Source organism: Filobasidium floriforme (assembly GCF_021052385.1).
Source record: "Filobasidium floriforme strain CBS 6241 chromosome Unknown HD553scaffold_21, whole genome shotgun sequence".
Lineage (NCBI taxonomy): Eukaryota > Fungi > Basidiomycota > Tremellomycetes > Filobasidiales > Filobasidiaceae > Filobasidium > Filobasidium floriforme.
Window position 1 is genome coordinate 141,180 of NW_025763642.1, and position 11,952 is coordinate 153,131.

At 54.3% G+C, this 11,952-nt stretch overlaps 5 protein-coding genes across 5 annotated transcripts; 1 reads left to right on the plus strand and 4 right to left on the minus strand.

Moving 5' to 3' along the window:
- Positions 1–340: 340 nt before the first annotated feature.
- Positions 341–1,605, minus strand: HD553DRAFT_316918 (uncharacterized protein). The gene has a single exon (XM_046180688.1). The coding sequence runs from the start codon at positions 1,356–1,358 to the stop codon at positions 435–437; it is 924 nt and encodes a 307-aa protein (XP_046034027.1). The 5' UTR covers positions 1,359–1,605; the 3' UTR covers positions 341–434.
- A 1,049-nt stretch (positions 1,606–2,654) lies between these two features.
- Positions 2,655–4,354, plus strand: HD553DRAFT_344780 (pyridoxal-dependent decarboxylase; the record flags this gene model as incomplete). The annotated part of the gene is made up of 2 exons (XM_046183028.1): positions 2,655–3,846; positions 3,927–4,354. 2 exons carry the CDS (start codon positions 2,655–2,657, stop codon positions 4,352–4,354), a joined length of 1,620 nt encoding a protein of 539 aa, XP_046034028.1.
- A 609-nt stretch (positions 4,355–4,963) lies between these two features.
- On the minus strand, positions 4,964–6,186 carry HD553DRAFT_352021 (acyl-CoA N-acyltransferase; the record flags this gene model as incomplete). The annotated part of the gene is made up of 4 exons (XM_046183657.1): positions 4,964–5,413; positions 5,525–5,585; positions 5,672–5,978; positions 6,067–6,186. The coding sequence occupies 4 exons, from the start codon at positions 6,184–6,186 to the stop codon at positions 5,161–5,163; spliced, it is 741 nt and encodes a 246-aa protein (XP_046034029.1). The 3' UTR covers positions 4,964–5,160.
- Positions 6,187–6,449: 263 nt separating this feature from the next.
- HD553DRAFT_316922 (uncharacterized protein) lies at positions 6,450–7,710 on the minus strand. The gene is made up of 3 exons (XM_046180689.1): positions 7,196–7,710; positions 7,051–7,134; positions 6,450–6,975 (listed from the first exon to the last, which is right to left on the minus strand). The coding sequence occupies exons 1-3, from the start codon at positions 7,550–7,552 to the stop codon at positions 6,787–6,789; spliced, it is 630 nt and encodes a 209-aa protein (XP_046034030.1). The 5' UTR covers positions 7,553–7,710; the 3' UTR covers positions 6,450–6,786.
- Positions 7,711–8,069: 359 nt separating this feature from the next.
- Positions 8,070–11,404, minus strand: HD553DRAFT_344783 (uncharacterized protein; the record flags this gene model as incomplete). Its single annotated transcript, XM_046183029.1, has 3 exons — positions 8,070–8,605; positions 8,663–9,165; positions 9,231–11,404. 3 exons carry the CDS (start codon positions 11,402–11,404, stop codon positions 8,070–8,072), a joined length of 3,213 nt encoding a protein of 1,070 aa, XP_046034031.1.
- Positions 11,405–11,952: the final 548 nt, after the last annotated feature.

Here is an 11,952-nt window from a genome sequence, read left to right on the forward strand (position 1 = left end):
CCTGACATCCGCAACTTCGAGTAAATCGGATCCCATCGCCGAGATCGTTTCGATCACCGTTACGTCGAGCGAAGCGAGTTTCACGATCGCCGTGCAGGTAGGATCTACATGGACTAGCCGCAGCTCTAAGGTTTAGCCACGCAAATTAACGATGGTCGTGGATCCCCATGACATCCAGGAGACTAAGTAATGTCGAGCGGCTCGAAACAAGATGTGCAACTCAATGGCGCGTAAGACGTCTTTCATGAATGTTTGTTGGCTGGACCACAAGTCAGCTTGAACGTGGAAGTCAGAAGGACCTGGCGGCAAACGCCGAATGCGTGAATTGAATCGTAGAAGGTGAAGAATGTCATATCAACATGTCATATCGTATGCCTTGCGCACGCGACATGGGCATAGTAACACAGATGAGGCAGATCTCGATATATACATGCTCATCTTTTAGACACATCTACCTTCGTGGTCCCTTTCAACCTCAACTTCTCCCCCAACCCCAGTGCTAGCCCACGCTTCTCACTCCGGTCCAGATCGCCAAATTGCCTAGCCCAGGCCTTGACCTCGATCTCGGTCATCGTCATTCCGGCCTTTTCGTCATCGTCGGTATAGTCTGGACCGACAACGGTGTCCTCGGACACGGACGAGGAGAACGACCGGGACGGTCTCTCATGTTCGCGTGCGGGAGGGTGGACGAAGGGGATACTAGCGTATTCCAAGTGTTGGATCTCTTGATCACCTGCGGCCATGGCCATAGCACAATCACCCGGAAAGTTCGAATTGCCGCGCATCAGAGCCGGCTTGAACTGAGACGGCTGATTAACCTGGAACTCCCGGTAGATGTGTTTGTGACGGTATCGACGAAGGCTGTCGTCCGTCCACCTTAGGGTGATCTTCAGCCGGACCACGATCTCGTTCAAGAAATGAGCAGTGTCAGATTGGGGTTGTAGGATCTCCCAAGCGACATCGCACGAGGACCTCTCGAATGGATTCGGTCCCTCCTCCGGTCTATTAACCTGGACGTTTTCTCCGATCAACTGGGAGGAGAAGAAACGGTCGAGCTCCATCCGGAACGTCCGGAGAGTGTCCACGCCCATTTCCCGGACCTCTTCGGTCAGCTTCTCCTCGTCGACACCTGTCCACCAACGGTCATCAGCGGGGTCTTTCCAGCGTATGTCGCCCCAGAGGGTCTTCCACGAAGGAGCGCGCTCGAGGGAAGGTTTGGGGTCGGAGAATGACGGGGTGTGGAACGCGCGGAGAAAGGCTAGGATCTGGTTGGACTGAGAGGACCAGAGGGGGGATGCGAGGTGGACCTGGGAGAGGTGCTCGATATGGGACTTGATCAGGTGGTAGGTAGATGTCATGGTATTTGTGGTTGTCGTTTTGCTTGGGTCTCTTTTGCGATTAGAAGATGATGGGGTGGGATTGAGCTGATGAAGCCGTTCGTGCACAGCGTATAGCGAACAGATTGTTGCGGTGTTGATCCTGATATATAACCTCCCAAGTCACATCGACCTCGGAAACATGCAGAGATTCCCCCTTTGTCAGGAACGCCTGTCTTGACTGAAACGTTACGATCTCCACAGGTCTCATCAAAAGGAAGCTTCGAGGGGCGGGCGTGTTTCGATTCTGAAACAAGAGGGCGTGCACGCGCGAGAGGAAAGCGGATGCGCTTATGACGGCGACGCGGCTGAGTTTGCGCTTCTAATTGGCTGGAATCGATCATCACGCTTCCCCGGAGGCAAATGACGCGGTTCCTCGATGAATCTCTCCGACCTCTCTCGACCTCTGTCATCGAATCATCATCATCATCTTCATCATCTTCACTCATTCCATCGATACCACCCCGTCCCAACTCTAGCTCATCGAAAAAGCAGATACACATACACAAGACTCGTTCAAAGCGAAAGCCTATACCCGGCCACCTTATCCCAATACTCTGACCATCAATAGGCAGAGGTAAGTCGGCACGAATGCGAAGCGGGAAAAAACGCGAGCGAAAAAAAAAACAATTGCCACACGAGCGAGTCCATACTGACATCGCTTTCCCCTCCTACCCCATAGCTCTTCCCTCTCATTCTCTTTCGATCGCCTTCCTTGATAAATTCAGGGGACGCCACCGATAGAGTGGGATCGAATAGTTCTCCTATCCACACCAAACCTCCATCATTTCTTCACCTGTGAGGCAAGAAGACCCTAGGTGAGCCACGCGATGGTCTCGTAGCGGATCGTAACATAACGAGACTCACTTGTGAATGATCGTCTGCTGTATCGCCGGATCGATAGGTTGCTCTGCCTCGAGTGGGTGACCGTTAAAGGAGAGCCGCCCTAATCAAGCCTCAGCTATACCGTAAAACACAAAACAACCAAAACAAACTCTGCAAAAACCCCCCTCGCCCTCTCGCATACTTGCCAAGACCTATACCCATCGACCGTCGAAGAAGAGCAGCAAGAGGAAAATAGACACAGGATCGTGCTATCCGACATTTTTCTCGTTCGTATTCTGACACGCACGAGAAAGTACAGTCTTCAGCCCATACCAGGTTTCAACAATAACATCCAAAAGGCACTACTACGCACCCTGCGACAGTAGACAAACAGAATTCTAAACGAGAACAGGAACTAGAAAACCTTCGTATCCGCGCAACTCTCATACCCGCATGGCGACTGTCACCACTTCGTGCTTTGAGGAGCAAACCCTCCGACTCGTCCCGAACGAGCAACCCGAAGGTTTCGTCGCCGAGAGGGCGTCCGGTTCCATCGGTCAGCCCTTGAATGAATACCTTCGCAAGCTCGAGGAGAATGCCGGCAGCAATGACCGGCTTGCTACTCTCCCCTTGAACAACGCGTTCAACCCTTTTCTTCCTACGCCTCCTCCCGGTTCTCCCCGTGGCAAGACGGCTAGCGAGTTGGGCATCAACGAGGACGCCCTCGTCCCCGTACACGATGCTACCGTAGATGACTTGATCAAGGCCAAGATCCACGAAGCCGAGTTGAGCGGCGAGGAGTCGGCCTTTTTCGTCGGCGACCTCTCGGACGTCTATTCGGCCGTGAAGAAGTGGAAGCAATCTCCTCTAGGTGATCGGGTCGAGATCTTCTACGCGGTCAAGTGTAACCCTTCCCCCGTTGTCCTTCACCTATTGTCCCTCATGGGCACTTCGTTCGATTGCGCCTCGGTCGCCGAGATCAACACGGTGCTCTCGCTCCCCTCGGCGCCTTCCCCGGACAGAATCATCTTTGCCAACCCGTGCAAGCCCGTCAGCTTCATCCGAGCCGCGGCCAATAGCGGGGTCGAAATGATGACGTTTGACAACGCCGACGAGTTGCACAAGATTGCCAGGTCTCATAGGGGTGCCAAATTGGTCCTCCGAATCTTGACGGACGATTCCAAGTCTCTCTGTCGACTCGGCCTCAAGTTTGGAGCTCCCTTGTCGACTTGCGCCGGGTTGATCAAGCTCGCCAAACAGCTCGGTCTGGATGTCATTGGGGTTTCCTTCCACGTCGGTTCTGGCTGCAAGGACCCGATGCAGTTCGCAGACGCCGTCTGGAGGGCCAAGCAGGTATTCGAGATGGGTAAAGCCGAGGGGTACCGATTCACCTTTTTGGACGTCGGCGGAGGTTTCGAGGCGGTCGTGTTTGACGAGATGAGCAAGGTCCTCAGGGACAGCTTGGAGGTCTACTTTCCCGTTGCTGAAGGGGTCAGGGTCGTCGCCGAGCCTGGCAGGTTCTTGGTCGCTCCCGCGTTTACGCTCGCGACTAGCATCATCGCTCGACGAAAGGCGCTGGAAGAGGAATCTGTCGAGGACGTTCAGATGGTTGAAAAGGTCGAGGGCGAAGGTGCCGATGTCATGTGTAAGTCTACTGTCATAGTCCACCATTCATATTAAGGATCACCGAAGCTGATCTGGATGCGTTTCGATTCACGTTGATAGACTACATCAACGACGGCGTTTACAGCGCGTTCAACTGTATCATGTTCGATCACCAGATCGTTCACCCTTACCCGTTGACGATCGGTCAGGACGTCGAACGCGCCATCCCTCGTCTTGCTGGCCCGCCTCCTCCCAACGTCCACCTCGCTCAGGACTTGACCGTCACCATGGGTTACAAGGACACTGAACGCGCTTCGGTCTGGGGTCCCACGTGCGACTCGATCGATTGCGTGAGAAACCTCGTTCACTTGCCTCGAGGGATTCAGGTCGGAGATTGGCTCGGTTGGGGAGAGATGGGAGCGTACACCATGTGCGCCGCTAGCTCCTTCAACGGGATGCCTATCGCGCCTTCGCACTTCACTACCGGAGGTCAGGGCGAGGACAGTCGAGAGGTCAGGAGGATCTTGGACTCGTTTGTCGCTTACTAGGCACATTTGCGGAAGAGGACGAGGAGGAGAATCGCCGAAGGAGGAGGTCGTGGGAGGAATGAATGCGACCAATCTGTATCCAAAGGAATCATATAATTGTATGCTTCCCCGTTCTGAATCATTCGCATGAATAACTGCCTCTTATCTGCCCCAGCCTTGGAGGAGTCATAAGATTGTCGCCTTGGCGCGTGAGGGATGGTTTCACCGAATCTTAATTCTGAAACGCACAAGTCCTGAAACCTCGCGTGTTACAGTAGCGCTACTGGCCTAGCAAAACGGAAAGAAGGCGAGCTGTGTTAAAGGACGCTCAGACTCCCCTAGGATCATCTATATGTAACATCAGGTTCCGGTCGAATGTGTGGATAGTGCTGACATATCCTTGTAGCTCCACCGAGGGATCGTTGACCCCAAAGCCATTGGGGCAAGCGTGGCCAAAATACAGAAGGGGAAGCTGGCGGTCGGAATAGGAAGGGGGAGGCAGTGCCATCAGATCGAACCCGTAGCATACGCGGTCTCTCGAAACACCACCGAGACCGCTGCGGGAAGCGCTAGCCAAACTGCCGGCCTGCTCATCCCTAGTTCAATCATGCTTGGCTTATAACTTTGGGTCGAATTCGTTGTTATATCGGCTTCAGGGTAAGAGCTTGTGGATGATCGATATATCCACTCCTTTCAATCTCAGAGCACTACCAATCGTCTCACCACCGGCGATACGCAAATATATACCTGGAAGCCAATATGCATGCCCAAATATCGACGTAACGGGTTCGCCCAGGCACTATCGCACAATTGGCTTCAGAGCGAAACTACTCCTCCGGCCTTGGCATTTTACACTTTCCCCAACGAATCATTCCCGGAAAATCTCTAGCCCTGTCTCCATAGAATTCGTATCCCATTTTGAGGTAGAGCTGCTGACCCGCTTTGCTAGCATCGAGGTAAATTGGACTCGGTCCGGCAGGCGTGTTGTCGGTATCGACGAGACTATTGACGTGTTGCAGAAGAGCGGTACCGACCCCTTGTCCCTGCGCAGAAGGCTTCACGGCCAGAGGGGCCAGAACCCTAGATCAAGTTGAAGCAAAATGACCAGGAAAAGGTCGATGCGAAATCAGCTTTGGGTCGCACAACGCAAAGCGAGTCAGCAGGTGTGGTGTGACTAGGATGTGGACTCGCCAGTGATCAAGGTCGGCGCCGAGGACTTTCCACCTGTACTCGTCACAGCCTTTCCAAAGGCCTGATCACGATCGCCGGTCGCGAAAACGGGCATCGGCATCAGTGTCAAGCTCTCAACCGGGACATACTCGTATACACTAGACTTGCCATTGTGTACCTTCCTGTCTACACCTTCCCAAGCCTCTCGATCTTCGTCCGTCTTCAAGGTTTCATCTTCGGCAATCCATGGGTGAGACAGACGACAAGCTTCCGGCTTTATATAGCCGGCCCATCCAACAATCTCCTTGGTTTGCTCTTCCTCAGCGACAAGTATCAAATAACCAGGATTATCGAGAGCTTTCTTTTGACGATGTACGGCTCGCCGAAGACGGATGGTATGGCAAGCGCGTTGCGAAAGGGGCTCGGTGGAATCAAAGGGGTAAAAGGGGCTGAAAGCCGACCAGAAGATGAGCACCTACGAGTGGAAACGCACAGGACAAGAGGGTCAGACATCCATTTTGCGGTTTTTTTCAAAGACGGTCGCGGACGCAGAGAAGACTTACAGTATCAGCCAAGTCACTCTCGACGGCCCTTCGGATGGTAACGCCCAGCCTTGGTTTTCCCGCCGCAGACCTTTTCTTGTCGACAGGCGGAGTCGCGAGTTGTTCAGCGTTGACGGGCATCGACTTTGGTGTTTTAACATCCGAGGTGGTTTGATGCGATTTGCGGGTTGATCGAGTTAGATCCATTGAACCATCAGCCAAGCCAGTAGCAGTGGTTGTAAGGCAACTATATAAATGCTCTGTGGTCGGCCACAAGATGAAGCAAGATGAATGCACACTCGAACAGGACAAAGGAAGGAGTCAGGGGTGTAGTCAAACAAGTTCCCCTGATTTACTGGCAAGAGCGCAGATCCTTCAACGATGTTCGCGGGATCCCGACTGCGGCTTGTCATGACTCCCGTCTCGAAATGTCCTTTTCTTAGCTACAGCAAGTGGTCTCTACCCATCTTTTGCCTGCCCGTAATAGGTCTCCTCGGCCCGGCAAGCACGATCTTTCACTGCATGTTCAACGTCGCGATGCTTCCCAGACAAGCGATCAGTGCAGGACCGACTTGACTGTCTGGTTGCCAGCTGTCCGACCAGTGTATGCGTTCTGGGCTCTGCCGGTGATTTCCCATTATCAAAAAACCGGAACATATCCAGGCGAGAACGGGGTATGTCTATATCGTAGCTGTCATCAAAGGTCGTGCTCCATCCGCATACAAGCCATTGCTGTAGCTCTCAATCCAGGCTGGCGTCGGTCCGTCCACTGTTATCTAGATCCTCCACCTCAGCATCTAGATCCTCGACAGCTTCCATCGACTGATCTCCCGATGCATCTTCCTGCTGCATATTGATGTCTTGTCCGTTTACCGCCTGATGATCTTCTTGCAGCTGATCTCGGTCTCCCAGATCGGAAGGCGTTTCGGACTGGTCTCACAAAAGGTAGGACGATACAACTTGGTATAAGTTGCGATTCTAGTAACTCTGCCCATCGTTGCTCACCCTCGCCTGCTGCGCGGCATCGTGGGCAGTGTTGTTACGGCCGATGGGGACCAACACGTCTTCTCCCGTGCCTCGCAAATTGGTCTACACCGGATATCGTCGTAAGCAAGATACAGTTTCCCAAAAACGAAGGTATGAGACATACCTCCGCTCGATATACTCGTTCTTCTTGGTCGCTCAGATCTTCGACGATTCCCTCCAGGGCGGTCCTCATCCTTCTACCCGGGTCTTCCGGTCTTCTGAACCTGTATCCCACCAGGTCGCTGGGGAAGACGTCCTCGACCTCTTCCATAAGCTCCTCAGTACCGCTAGGTCCTGCTTGCATGCTGGTATAAGTTCCCTCGATGTGGTCATGTGCGCCAGAACGGGCGAAAGGGTCGTCGGTCGACGTTCCCGGCGGATCTCGACGCAATCGAGCTGATCGTTGAGGCAGCCCGGTCGCTGCCGAGAACGACATGATCGTCGATGGGGTCAGGTCAGGGAAGGGGATATAGAGGTCCATAGCTAGCTTTCGCTTGGTCACGTATCGTTGTGTCGAGGCAGGAGGAATGGTGTTACTTGATGACTGTATCGCTCCTTGAACCTGTCAACCTGAACTTCGTCCTGCCCTCGCTCGATCAACGAAATGTAAACAATCGCAACCGCTCCCTCGCTTTTCCCCCGAACTGCTACGCATATTGGAGATTCTCTTCAAATGTCTCAAGTCATGAGCCGAAACGCTATCTTTGTAGCTAGTACAGTACAGTCCAGAGTTCAAGAATCGTATAACGTCGAAAGGTCGTCATCAAGTTATGCATGAGGGTGGTTGGGATGCGTGCCGAGCAAGAATAGAAGAGGAAAACGAGAGGGGATGGCATGAGAGGGATGGCAAGTGGTATAAATTCTTGACCGCATGAGGACAGCTAGCCAGGCGTAATTTCGTTGGAGCAGTGTGATGTCGAGCCAGCTCAGACACTGTCATGGTCGAAGAGATCCAAGTCAGAAATCCCCGCCTGCAGTCATTTGTGGCGCGACTTTACTCACAAGAAATGCGTGTGGATACGTGACGATGGATGTACGGCCATCTCTTCCATCTTGAAACCGTTCAGCTCGTCCTTGATCTCTTGAGCAAGGGCGGGCGTCAAGCGGTTACAGGTAGCCGGCTCGCTCCTGCGGTCATATTCGGTCGCATGGAAGGTATGGTAGATGGCACACTCGGGCGCCCAATTCAGCCTCTTTCGTGGCATCGGGCTGGTGACCGATCTTGGGGGACGACCACCCTGGCTCGCCAAGCTCAACATCGGAGCAGACGAGTTGAGGGAAACGTTCGAGTAGAGACCGGGTCGTTCGGGACCTTGCGCCTTGTCGGTTCCCGCTTCGAAAGGATCGAAGCTGGGCGAAAACGGGTCCATGACCTCGTTCGGTCGAGGTCCATCAATATGTCCTTGATCGGTAATGTGAGCAAGGGGACCCGGTTCGGACGATTGACCTGTAACATCAGTCGAGTTGGATCGTGCACGATTCCAAGGGGCGTTCGGTGCAGAAAGATCCGCAACACCGTCATAAGACGAAATGCCTGTAGGAAAAGAGGTCAACTCGCGCCCGGCACAAAGCTCCTACCGCCGAAACTTACTCTTTAGAATACCTTTGGCAGGAATGGCGTGCCTGTCAACGTATCCTTGTCCCCAATGCAAAGCGTTCTCTTCCCACTCTCTCGAGTTATCGTACGAAGCTCGCGACTCGTCTCCCACCGTCAGGTCTTCCAACCTGGCGGTAACGTCATCGTTCTCCGCAAAGCTCGCATCATCGCTGTCGTATGGTTCGACATTCGGTCCATCTGATCGTGCGTTAGTGGCAGGAGAAGCCGGCTGTTGGGCGTTTCGTTCACCCGTCTTGTTGTCGTTTTTGGAACGCAAAGTGTGTTGACGTGCAAGCTGGGCGGCTGGAGAGAGACCCTCTACGGAACGATGGTCCTGATCTGCGGCATGCGCATGCGCATCACTGGCCACGGTTGAAGGCTGAGACTTCCCGAAACGGAATTTCTTCTTCTTGCTTTCCTTGCCCTCCTTGGGCTCGTCCACGATGTCACCGTCTTCAGCGCTCTTGTCCTTGAAGATCTTGGAGATGCTCGCGAGACTGGAAACAGGACGCTTCGATTATCAGAACGGGGTCATATATAATCAGTCAGAAATGACACTGACCTGTTGCGTCTTGCAATCTTTCCGAGCGCTCCCATTTTCCGGATCATCATACTCGCCGACGAGACGGTCGAGCTGATGGAAATGTTATCGGTCGAAGCGTTCCTCATGTTGAACAAGCTTCGTTTTGGTTTGCCTCCCCTGCCATCCAGAGGTTCGATCAAGGAAGGGGCAAAGCTCGAGTTGCTCGGTCGACGGTTACCCAGACCTGCAGGAGCTGCGGGCTGAGGCGGTGTCACGGGAGGCGAAGTCGAACGCGTCGTAGTCGACGTTGAGCCGAGCGAATCATTGGCCTGGTGGAGTGTGGCAGGAGCCGAGGTGGAAGTGGTAATGACAGGTTGGGCCTGCTGGATGGGCGTCTTGGGCGTGATCTTGACAGGCTCATTCTCGCGCTTCATCGCCTTCTGCAGCTTGCCACGCAGACCCGACTTTTCCTTCTTATCAGCCTCCTTCTTGACGCCATCAGATACACTCCGACCGGAAACTCGAGCTGCATCGGTCGAAGGGACAGAGGGCGTCTGCGCAAGAGGAGACGGAGTCCATTCTCGGGCAGCGGGGTTCAGGCCGTCGGTCTGATGAGGGGCCGGGGTCACCGTACCGATCGAGGAACCGCTCTCGGTAGTCCTCAAGGTCGGCTTGATGACCTCGCCTACACTGCTTGTGCTCGAGTTTTGCCGCTTATGCATGTTTCGTCGAGTTGTTGGGGCTTCGAAAGCAGCACCGGGTCGACCGTCGACACTTTGTCGAGGCGGAGCCTGGCTGGCAGACCGCGATTCGTTATGACTCGCCTGCACGGCTTGCTGTACGGCCTTTCGACTAGGCGCAACGATCCGAGCGGTGGGGACGTGCTCGGCGCTAGAGCTACTGCCCCGCCTGATCCTAGCTCGTTGAGCATCGTCGAACGATGCCCTTGCCCGGACAACGTCAGAGCGATTGGCGACCGGGAAAGGATCCCGCAAGACCTCGTCGTCGGCTTCGGGGTAGTTGCCAGTCGAGGACCTGGTCGAGTCGGTATTCGAGCTGGTCTCGCGCTTGCGTTCCTTTCCGGCGACATTCGTTTTGGAAGGTTGACGTCGGTACGGATGATATGCGGGCGCACCCGTTTGAGAAGAGGCTCCGCTGACGGATCGGACTTGATCCCTTTGTTGCCCAAACTCGCTGTCACCCATGTTGGACGCAGCGCTGCTTGACCTGGGCATGGGTTGGCTCTGAGTTGGGTAAGGTCCGTTGTGATGCTGCTGAGCGGCGGCCATCATCATCCCTTGATGATACGCCGACGCCCATGCGTTGATACCAGCCTGATTGCTTTGGTATTGTTGCGCCGCCATGGCTTGGAGGTAAGCCTGCTGTGCCGATGGCGAAAGTTGCTGGATTTGAGGCGGAAGCTGCGCCGGAGGAGTGTAGGGCGAGTAGAACATCGGTGACCCGTTGACAGGAGAGCCTGCAGAGGGCGAACCGGACCGCTGTGGTGCTGTCCAAGGTTGTTGAGGCGGTGGAAAGTAGCCATACTGCTGTTGTTGATGCTGATACTGTTGTGGTTGCTGTTGATGACTCTGATACTGGTGTAAGGGCGACAAAGGTGTCTCCCCGGGACCATTCTTCACTTTTACCCCATTCGTCCCATTCTGGCCTTCATACCTCTCCTCGAGATCTCGATCCGAAGCCGGTCTGTTCATTACCCCGTTATTGTTCGGAGCGGTACCCGTCAAAGGCTGTCGTCTCGGTCCGTCCCTCGAGTTCATGTTGGCCGCCAAGGAAGGTTCCAACGGACGTCTAGTGCTCAACGAAGAGGAAGCCGAATGAGTCCTCTGGAACACCGGTCGATCCAACTGTTCTTGATCCCGGCTAGACAGGTCGTCGCTGTACCCCACGCTCTGATCCCTGCTCGTCTGTTGCGGATCCTTGAGCGAGGTCGAGGAAGCGTTGATGTTTGCGTTGTTAAATACGACGCCGTTCGAGGAAGACACGGACCGAGGACGAGGGGCCGAAGAATCACTCGCCCAGGATTGTCGATAAGGGGACGACGAAGAAGACGCTTGTTGATGAGCCGAGGCCGTCGAGGGGAGTCGTTCTCGCTGAGCGAGATCAGACGGACGGATTCGGGGAGATGCCGAGGGAGAGTAGGACGAGGAGTGGAAAGAGGCAGGCAGCTCGGGTCTGGATGTGATGACGGCCATATGATGCGGTCAGGTCTAAGAGATGGGGTTGGTGGTGGTAAAAGTCGTCTGAACAGGTGGTGAAAAGGATAAAGGATGTTTCACTCCGGGAGGTTGATGAGTATCGATCACTAGGTCGATGCCCGGACGGCTCGTCGCACGAAACCGGCCGTTGAATACGGATCCTGTAGTTCGAAGCCACACGTATGCGTACATAACCATCAGCAACCCGTCCGTCACCAAAAAATCGCATTCCGATCATCCTTTGGTAGTCCTCGCCTACCAGCAAGGCCACCCGTCCCCCATTCCGAAAGCATTTCAGCCTCCCAGCCCCCCAGCCTTTTCGACAGGCAGTCTCTTCTCATCCAGCTCATGATCATCCTAGATCCTAGACCCTTGTTCACAAGACTACCAAGAGAAGGAGCCCGAGAGAGAATATCTTGAACTCACCTTGAGATATTCCTTCCGTATCACGGCAACGCTATGAGTCTCAAGACCGATCCTCACTCCTAGACTCTCTGATCTGACTCGACTGTGTATCAAAGGCCCTTGTCGTAAGACTAGGTTGA

What these genes read in the sequence shown, in the direction of transcription:
- HD553DRAFT_316918 (XM_046180688.1), bottom strand. Translation starts at nt 1,358, where the DNA reads ATGACATCTACCTACCACCTGATCAAGTCCCATATCGAGCACCTCTCC.
- HD553DRAFT_316922 (XM_046180689.1), bottom strand. Translation starts at nt 7,552, where the DNA reads ATGGACCTCTATATCCCCTTCCCTGACCTGACCCCATCGACGATCATG. An exon ending in AACGAGTATATCGAGCGGAG is followed by an intron (nt 7,135 to 7,195) that starts GTATGTCTCATA and finishes TATCCGGTGTAG; the next exon opens with ACCAATTTGCGAGGCACGGG. An exon ending in ATGCCGCGCAGCAGGCGAGG is followed by an intron (nt 6,976 to 7,050) that starts GTGAGCAACGAT and finishes TTGTGAGACCAG; the next exon opens with TCCGAAACGCCTTCCGATCT.